The 9,446-nt window shown below is 48.4% G+C and overlaps 4 protein-coding genes across 4 annotated transcripts; 1 reads left to right on the forward strand and 3 right to left on the reverse strand.

The window, feature by feature from the left end:
* Positions 1-974: 974 nt before the first annotated feature.
* PFICI_07555 (uncharacterized protein) lies at positions 975-2,721 on the forward strand (the record flags this gene model as incomplete). The annotated part of the gene is made up of 4 exons (XM_007836136.1): positions 975-1,320; positions 1,380-1,693; positions 1,756-1,886; positions 1,935-2,721. 4 exons carry the CDS (start codon positions 975-977, stop codon positions 2,719-2,721), a joined length of 1,578 nt encoding a protein of 525 aa, XP_007834327.1.
* A 396-nt stretch (positions 2,722-3,117) lies between these two features.
* PFICI_07556 (uncharacterized protein) lies at positions 3,118-4,404 on the reverse strand (the record flags this gene model as incomplete). The annotated part of the gene is made up of 4 exons (XM_007836137.1): positions 3,118-3,853; positions 3,940-4,113; positions 4,228-4,327; positions 4,383-4,404. 4 exons carry the CDS (start codon positions 4,402-4,404, stop codon positions 3,118-3,120), a joined length of 1,032 nt encoding a protein of 343 aa, XP_007834328.1.
* Positions 4,405-5,118: 714 nt separating this feature from the next.
* PFICI_07557 (uncharacterized protein) lies at positions 5,119-6,681 on the reverse strand (the record flags this gene model as incomplete). Its single annotated transcript, XM_007836138.1, has 1 exon — positions 5,119-6,681. The coding sequence occupies one exon, from the start codon at positions 6,679-6,681 to the stop codon at positions 5,119-5,121; it is 1,563 nt and encodes a 520-aa protein (XP_007834329.1).
* Positions 6,682-7,505: 824 nt separating this feature from the next.
* PFICI_07558 (uncharacterized protein) lies at positions 7,506-8,681 on the reverse strand (the record flags this gene model as incomplete). Its single annotated transcript, XM_007836139.1, has 3 exons — positions 7,506-7,911; positions 7,971-8,150; positions 8,203-8,681. The coding sequence occupies 3 exons, from the start codon at positions 8,679-8,681 to the stop codon at positions 7,506-7,508; spliced, it is 1,065 nt and encodes a 354-aa protein (XP_007834330.1).
* Positions 8,682-9,446: the final 765 nt, after the last annotated feature.

Consider the following 9,446-nt stretch of genomic DNA (forward strand, 5'->3'; position numbering starts at 1 on the left):
TTATATTGTGCTGATCTCAGCTCAGAAGAGCTGGGCGAGCTGCACTAGTTGCATATTTCCAGGGCAAGTCGTCGCCGTCCCACAGCTCGGTAGCCGCGAACCTGGAATGCCGTTCCCAAGGCCAAGGATGAAGCATGGATATTGAGCTCGAGTATCATATTGCTGGCAATGTCTTTGTTTACTGAACGAACCAGCCAGGCCAATCTTGGAACCGTGGAATGATGGTTCTACTGTGTAAGCGTTCTACAGTGTCGGCCGGGACATTTGCCAACAATGACCACTCGGATCCACTTACACCCGTGAAACCCGGCCCTGGACAGGAGATGCCAACACAAGAAACTCCACGGACGACACCCCGGGACGCTGATGAGATTGACATCCTTCGGCCCCATATCTTGCTGCGGAATCACCTACACAATCTCATGATGAATTGTTGTGTTTCTGAAAAGTCATAGATCACAGGCCATCACAGAATCCTATCGCAGAACTCTTCTGGTGCAATGGTTGAAGAATAACGCTCCTGTGGGGAGATGGAGGGGGGCTGGCCTACCACTGATTATTCTGGTTGCCTAAATAATCCAGTCCGCGTCTTAAAACCTCATTATCCAGATGCGGTTCAATCCTCACAAGACGCGCCAATAAAGATCAAGGAGTGATGGAAAAATGAATCATTCCTCTTAGTTGCCATATGCTTTCTACAGAACTAAGTCTACCTGCTACATACCCTCGACTTGTTACAGTGGTGTTCTCCGCTGCCCCTTCAACTTTTGCCAGCCGAATTCAAAAGTTTGCCGGCCGCCACCAACCACAGCCGCCGCGACCTAGAATTCCCTACCTCTTCACCACGGCTCATCTATTGAGGTACCACCTTTACTTTTAGACCTCTTTGACTGTTTCAACGCCATCTGACGACCCTACCCACAACGGCAAATATTTACCAAGCTGTTCGAAGGTACCGTCTGAGAATTACACAAATGGACCAAACAGAGAAACGTCACTGCTGGGAATGTCGCCGACGCTGTCTGGTCTGTGATTCTACAAAACCATCATGCAAACGATGTACAACATCTGGTACTAGATGTCCTGGGTACGACTCTGTGAAGCCCGCTAGAATCAGGTGGGTCGAACCTGGTAGAGTGACATCTCGAGATCGCAGGAAGCCCAAGCGGTCTCTCTATACCTCTGTCAAGGAAAAGGGGAAAGGTGTCATGAACGCGCAAAATTCAAGCTCATCAATGCCGGTCATTTGTGCTGGCCTTCCACCTGTCGTGATCTGCGCCGATGCTGCTGCTGTGCCACTGGTACAGGCTGCAGAGTATTGTGAGCGACTGTCCATGCCATCCAGCTTTCCAACGTCCACCTGAACTGACCCGGCACAGTCAATGCTTGCATTTACAAAGATCTAAAGCCGGTGCTTGAGCTAGGCCAGAATCCTCACATATACGAGCTCTCGGCCAGCATCATCCACAATGCAACTTCTGCTCCTCAATTTTTGCAACATGGCATGTACTGCATCATCTTGAGCCACCGAATGAATCGTATAAGGAAAGACCCGCAAGCAAAGAGATTGAATGAAAAATTCTATTTGCATCGGGGCGTCGCCATCCGCTCTCTCAGCAAACACCTCGATGCGAAATATGACGGCATGGACAATGTGATCATGGCCGGGATTCTAATGCTCCTCCTGGTTGATGTAAGTCAATATCATGACCTACCAGAATACATCTACGATATTGAATGACACATGATACCCAGATCCAACACGGTACCTTGTTTGGTTGGCGATGCCACCTTGAACAAGTCCAAAAATTAATCAGCCGACGCGGTGGCTTTCATGCACTGGTCAGGTTTGACATGGCAGAGCCCTTGTTGCTTTCCATATGGTTGTAGGTGTCTTGAGTGGAATCATTTACTCCAAACTAATCAAGGAATAGTCTTGCTATCATTGGCAATACAACATGCCCAGCTGCAGATCTTGGAATGACCAGGGTTCACCTCGAAGCATCTGATTTCATGCTAGAAAAGTATGACTATGCATCATTCCCTGTTGGAATGTGTCCCCAGCCACTATTTATTGAGATTGTAAGGATCAATCACCTCCGAATGCGAGCCGTCGCGGTTGACGCAGCGGAGGCGGAGGAGACAGCTCTCGACGCATACAGAACACTAGATCGCATTCATGCATTCTCGCCCATACTATGGACAGAGTCCAGATCCTTACTTTCCAGGCAAGACTGGATGCGCGTAAGCAGCGCATACCAGACTGCCGTGGCGTTATATTGCATCCTTGCGTTGCAAAGCGCGTCTTTGATTCCAGAAACCCCGTCAATGCGATCCCAGTGTGCTGAACATGGCCACCACCTCCAATCTGTACTCGTAGAGTGTCTAGCTTCCTCGAGAACCAAGAGATTCATGGTCTGGCCGCTGGTCGTTCTCGGAGTTGAGGCTGTGCATAAAGGGGCAGCCCCAATCCGTGCCTTTGTGGCCGACAGACTCCCAGAGCTGAGCTGCGACCTTGGCACTTCCGTGCCGCTCACTGCCAAGGCTGTCCTCGAAGCGTTCTGGGCCTCCGGCAACGAGCGCTGGGATGATTGTTTCGACAGGCAGTACATCTTCACTACCCAAATCGCTCCAGACACTAGCCAACTATTCCCCTTGTATCAGAGGGCTGCTATGAGCTGTAAGGATACGCCATGCAGGGATTCTGCACTGGGGTGTTGATTTTGGCGACCTTGAACGATGCGTGGTTGAGTTGAATTATTCTAATCTTTTTCAGGGGGCTTTGTATTGAAGCAGAACCTGGACGAATTTGATTGCAACCATTTCTTTTCCGTTACATGTTCGGAACCACCATAGAAGCCTCATTATGGCAAACGATATACTGTGAATAATTATAAACCTTTGCAACTATCAATAGTGAATTATAGTAATACATGGTTTGGGATATTTATTGTGTCTCTGCTGTTTTCCAAGAGCCGGCAATCGCAAGCAAGAAGAGCAAGATGCTCGGCACCAATAAGTAGAACTACATTGAAACCCTTAGAGCACTGACCACAACCGTGTCCCGTGAGTGAGCTTATAGCTTGACCAGCAACGTATTGGTGGCTATCAAGTTCCTTAGGCTCTGTTCGCACTCTGCATGTCTCCAAGTTCTTGGGTCTCGGGGATCTGAAGAACATTTCTCTTGCGCCTGAATAGAAGCCCAAATGTCAAGACGTTTGCCGTCTTGACAATTAGGGGCCGATCGTCCATGTCCTCCTGTCCCTGGACCTCGGATCCGTCCTGCGCCAGGTAAATGTGGTGCTCCCGTGGTAAAAAGCGGCCTGGGTGCCAAATGTTCCACAGAATAGAGTTGAAGAGCATAAATGTGGCCTCAAAAATGTAGAAAAAGACCTCGTATCGAAGTACAGGGCTTAATCTCTGAAGCACTTCAATATTGTCGAGGTCGATATTGGTACTGCCCGTAGTGTGCTCCACCATTCTATAAATGCAACGAGCCAGGATCAGGAACATGCTGGCGTACAGCGTATCCAGTATAGTCCTGATAGCCGTCGTGTGCAAACCAGCCTTGATGCAACGCCAGTGAAACATGCCGGCCATGCAGTAAAAAGTAAGGATGACAAAAAATTGAATGGAGAGGGCGGCGACGGTCATGTTTGCTCCTAGCGTTTGTACTGTCTCGGTCGATGCCGCGTTGGCGGAAAGCGCCACGCCGAGGGCATTCAAGGTCTCGACGACAGCCATGAGGCCGCCAAAGGTTGCCAACACGCGACCGGGAGGGAGTGGGGCAATGTATGGCACATAATAAAAGGTTCGGCCGAGGATATGGTAGTTTGCGAGCTCGAGTAGGGGCCTATGTCGATGAAAAGAAAGTCAGTTTAGTTCCCAACAGTGAATGCCATAGACCTGTTGCGAGCCCCCCATCATCCGTGCACTTACGGGCAGATAAATATAAAGACCTGACTGAGAATGAACATGATCAAAGGCGTTTGGTCAGTCTCACTGTACAAGTAATTGTTGTTGAAGGCGCCGTATGCGCGCAGGGCGTAGCCAAGAGTGAACAGAAGAGCGCAAATGGAATGCAACCCAACAAGTTTGAAAGCCTTGTACCGACTGTTTTGAGAATGTCAGCTATGATTTGGACTTGTTTTCCAGTTTGACATTTTGAAGTTGAAACCAGTAATGAACGAGATAGGGGGAAATGTGGGAGAAGGAGCAGCTACACACATGCATTGCCAAATATGGAAACCTGTCGACAAGGCGTATGCAATAGCGAAGAAGATTGGAGCCCCTTTGTTCGGAGCGTAAACATACAGACTTCCAAGAACTTGGTGTTGTGTTAGACCAAACATCAGCATATGCGTTCAAGAACCTTGACTTACTCGGCTCCCCAGCTTCAGCCATCTCGACAGAAGTCATGGATAAGTTGTCAATGGCTACCAAAGTAGGTAGGCACGCGGAAGTCGATATCGATCAAGTGTAGGGACGTGAACGGTTCCTGTTTCGCACTCCTACCCAACCTTGATGGAAGACACACAATCTGATAGTTTGCTGTTGGAGGTTCGATTAAGGTCTCTCTCTATGTCTACTTCTGACGGGAAAATGGACAAAACATTCGTTCTTATAGCAATGATGATGGCCAATGGCAGTGAACGTGGCTTTGCAATTCAACATTCGCACTAGTCCCAAGTAGGAGAATAAAAATGCCAAGAGACTAGTAATGCACGCCTATATTTGCCATTGTTGGCCAATCGCCCCATGTTCAAGACTACGGCTCACCATTAATTTAGGCAGCGGTTTTTTCTTCCCCTTTCCAAACACTATTGGGAGACTTGACTGGAAATCCTTCGAGGTTATTTTATATTATTTAACGCTGTTATATCGTATATCTGTTGCTTGACAAGAAAAAGAGAAGTTGATGCGCCACAGAGTGGCTAGGTACATAGTGTGACGTAGTGACAATCAGAATTTCATGCTGTATGTTCATATTTGAATGGGTAGAGATGCAAGGTATCTTTGAGTATTATTAAAAGATGCACTTGCATCAATTCGAGTCTTATGTAGCAGGTCAATCAAAGGAAAAATTTGCACCGGGCGCGGACGCAGACTGCCAATAGATTATGCCTCAATCCACCCAAGATCAAGCTCTGGCTGTTCCCACAACTCTTCTTCGGAATCATGTTCACTATACTTGGAACCCTCACTATGCACCGTCTCAAGGATTCCGCGGACCGTTTGTAGTCTTGGCAACCGTGTCGCCATGTAATTTAGAAGCTCGTCCACAAGCTCATCAATGTCGATATTCTCGCCTCTTACATAGTTGTAGAGGCAGAGATACTCCAAAGTCGGGGGTAGCGCATCGATCAGCCGGAAAGGAGGGGCCTCTACCAATCGGCGTGGACTGTCCTCAATCGTTCCCGGTCCAAAGAGGAATCTGAAGTTGAGACTCAAGTGTGTCATGGCCGTAAAGTCGTGAAATGAGCCAATTGTGTATCCGTATTTGCGTGTGCTTGCCACCTGATAGACCAGCAGAGGTCGCGAGCTGTCTGACTGCTTTTCGTCTAGATCAAAATAGGCGTCTCTCTCTCCGGCGTAATAGTCATTTATGCTCTCGCCCAGATCTTCTTCGAGGCCCTCAAGGCCGTCTGGTTCCTCGTATCCCATGCCTCTGGGCGCGCCGCCGATCATGGCCAACAAGCTCCTTCCAACATCCAGGTCCAGTACCCGCAGAGTCTCCTTGTGATCAAGAAGAGCTTTGCTGAGAGTCTTGGCCGAAATGTGCGGAGACCCGCCGTCAATACTCCAAAGCCCGCCCTCTTGAATGTGTACCTCTTCAAGTTTCCTAGGAATCCGCAAGATGGTTGCGAGCATGCCACTCGATATATCTGCGTGTTCTATGCGTATTCTCTTAAGGTTCGAAGTTCCCGGGGGAAATAATTCACGGTGTGCCTGGTACTCTGCCACCCCGTCCATGAAGACGGCCTCCAACATTGGCAGGCGGTGGAAGTAGCGGAAGTAGCCCAAAAGTTCCACAGTCTCATAATTAAGACCATCCCAGGATCGGTGAGCTGATCGTATGAACTCGACACGCTTGACACGTTGAAGTCCCGGTTGGGGGATGAGTCCGTAGTTTGATTTTTGGAGGTAGTGCCCAAGTGAAGTATGGGACCCAACACCTCCCAAGTAGAGGTTAGTCACGTTCTTGCAGAGCGACATTAGGATCACCATGGCTGCAGATGCGTACTCCCAGTTATGGCGATCGAATCCTTTGGGTGAATCTGGTATCTCGCCCTTGATTTGGCGCTTCTTCCAGTCCAGGGATTTGATCATGGACAGCGTGGTATCATCTCCTAGCTGCAGGCCTTGCACGTAGGCTTCGATGGTGCTATGTACATCGTCTTGTACGGGAATCGCCGGCCGCTTAAACCTTGGGTCGATCTCGTTGTCACCCCAGAGTCTACAACTTTGCCGACCTCCCACACTCTCGTCGGCAACAAAGTCGTCGACCGTAAAGGCAAGCTCAGGTTTCTTGATATATAGGCCCAGCAGGGCATATGTCTTGTCAATATCTTGGCCATTGGCGACGCGGATCCTCTTGAATGATGGAGCTATGCCTTGGGTCGATCCAGACTGGCTATCTGGGAGGGGCTGCTGCCCCATCAAGCCGCCCTGGCCTTGCATGGGCTGATATTGGGCTGCGCAGGACACGGAGAATGATGCCGTGTATAAATAGTTCAATCCTCGACGGAACAACATTGAGGCAGATTCCTGTGCGCGCTGTAAATGGTCACGGATCAATCGTACGGACTGGGAGAATAAAATTTGGGCCGCCAGTTTTGGCATTCCAGGGAACTTAAATGAGCAACTGTGCCGCAATAGAGTTTTGTAGCTATTAAAAGGACCTTGCCTTATTCTGCCTAACCTGCCCGGTAGCTCACGGACCATGTGCCAACAGCATACAAGCGCCGGGCATGTATATTCCAACTGTTCGTACAATTAAAGCCTATGATGGGTAAAAGATTACGTTCAAGAGTGTTTCATGTGTTTGATAGAATTGTTCTTGGTTTAATGTGGTAATTACCCACCGAAGATCACCTGCTCGGGTGCACTAAGTAGCCTTTTATAAGCTCTTCTTATAACTCGTTAAGATTAATTGAAATATTTCTTTCGCCACTTATTTGATTATATTATCTCGTCATGCTCTGAATTATCGAATGCCGTAGTTGGCGTTGGAGATGGGTATTTGATAACTAGCAGACAGGTAGCTTTTGGATACTGCTGCAACACTTATGCGAGATTTGTGGCATATCCGGTCAACGCAGCGCTTTTTCTATCTGGAATGTGAAACTGCAAATTGCGATTGCATTCAAATATCAACATGGGCTTTCCGACTATGATCCAGTGTGACTGGCTCAACCTCTATTTGACTGTTTCGTGTTATGAGAATTAATATGAATCAATCTGGGTGGAAACCAATCGACCCTACCAAGTTGATGCGCCACGTATCACTTCCAATTGGCGAGCAATGTCTCCTCTCCCGAGAGCCTAGTGTACCTGAGGGTATCCTGCCAGAGTTGCTCCCGTTTCTTGGGATTTCGTGCCTCAGCAGCCATGTTGATTGGATTTTCACCGTCCAAGTATAACGCTTTTGGTTTCTCGCCCCAGACGGGGTTATTATCCAAGGCCACTGCGAGAATGTCTTTGGAAGACTTGAAAGTTGTGCGATGAGCCCCATTGGGCCATAGCCACGTGAGAATAACCACAAGCCAGGGCATGATATAGGTCCAGAGTCCACGAATCCTCCAGTCTCCGCGTCGCACCAGCATGGTTGGAGTTGAACCAGGATCAATACCGACAACAGAAATATCGTGAAGGACTGGGTCCTTGTCGATTCGTCTCTGCAGCTCAGGGCTATCACGTAGAAGGGATTAGAACGAATGTAGAATGAATTGGGGAAGGGGACAGCCAACATCATCATCACCTGGCATAACTTGGCAGCGCCATAACGCCGGTAACCCCCTTTATAGGAAGGGTCCTCCTTTGTGGTACTCCACGTTCCTTTTGCGATTGACTCAGAATTCTCATGGAAGATGGTATGCCAACGCTCATCTTTATACTGCATACCAGCATTATTGCGTGCATCTCTGGAACTAATGAATAATATTAGAATACGTTGTAATGCGTCGATAAACAGCTTCTTACTCGTGTGCTGAACTGCCAATAATAACAAGCCGACCATGATGCCGATCAAGACTCTCCAGAAGTAACATTGTCAGAAGCCAATGACCCAAGTAAGCCGCTGCAAAAGCTGTATCGAACCCATCGTCGGTCCACGTTTGCTGCTCAAACTCCAGATAAGCAGCATTAAGGATCAATGCGCAGATAGGTGGAATCTCGCCTGATTTGACCCGTTCATTAATGGTTGCGGCGGTCCGACGCACATCATCTAGTCGCGCCAAGTCCAGCGATGTGATGTCATGTGTATGATTGTGATTCTTGACGCTTTCTAGTGTTGATCGTAGTGACGGAGCAGAGGATGCATTGCGAACCGTGTAGATTCCATGATAGGTGCTCAGCTCGGGCTGGGACAAGATTCTGCGAATCACTGCATTTCCAAGCCCGCCGTTTGCCCCAGTCAAGACGATGGTGCCTTTATAATTGTTGGTGTTTGACTGGCCCATGTGGTGTTATCCACGCCGAATATGGCAAATTCACGAATGATCGGTGTCCAGAAGAATCAAGTAGAACTTGCTTGTTGACCGAGTTTCTGGTACCGAGGCCCATGAAGCGATGACAACAAAAAGCAAAGATAGCAAGGTCTCAGGGCAAAGAAAGAGGATTGTAAAATAAAAGGAACGAGACACGGGAAATGAGGCCAAGCAAAGCAGCAAGGCGTTATGCGGCAATTGCCGTCGGTGGGATGTTGAGTGTGTATGCACAGTGAATTAGGTATTAAGACGACCTTACGTACTATACTGGTCATAAGGGTTACTTATACCCATAGCCGAGTAATCGTTGTACCAGGTACATTGCTTACATACAAACAGCCAATAATAAAGTACCAACTTACTGTGGTAGCAGACGTAAATAAAATACCCCTTGTCATGTACCAGATCTGATGGGGCGCCCACTCGACAACTCCAAAACACGCACAAGGCGTGCACAAGATCTGCATAAGTGGCTCCAAAATACTTACCAGGGACGTTTTACTTACCCATCATACCACAGTACGTTGGTGAGGAACGATCCATCCAGATAAGTGGGGGGTGTGGCACGGTTAGTCAACAGCACGGCTAACCTCGAGCGTCTGCAGGCGATCGCCCGACTTGGTGTCCCAGAGCTTGACCTTTGAATGGTATTAACGCTACTCGATGCAATAATTATCGAACCGAACTTTGAATAGCACAACATCACCGTAATGCATGAGTTCTGCGTTTTTTTGGGGG

Source organism: Pestalotiopsis fici (genome assembly GCF_000516985.1).
Source record: "Pestalotiopsis fici W106-1 unplaced genomic scaffold PFICI_Scf_5, whole genome shotgun sequence".
NCBI classification, from domain to species: domain Eukaryota; kingdom Fungi; phylum Ascomycota; class Sordariomycetes; order Amphisphaeriales; family Sporocadaceae; genus Pestalotiopsis; species Pestalotiopsis fici.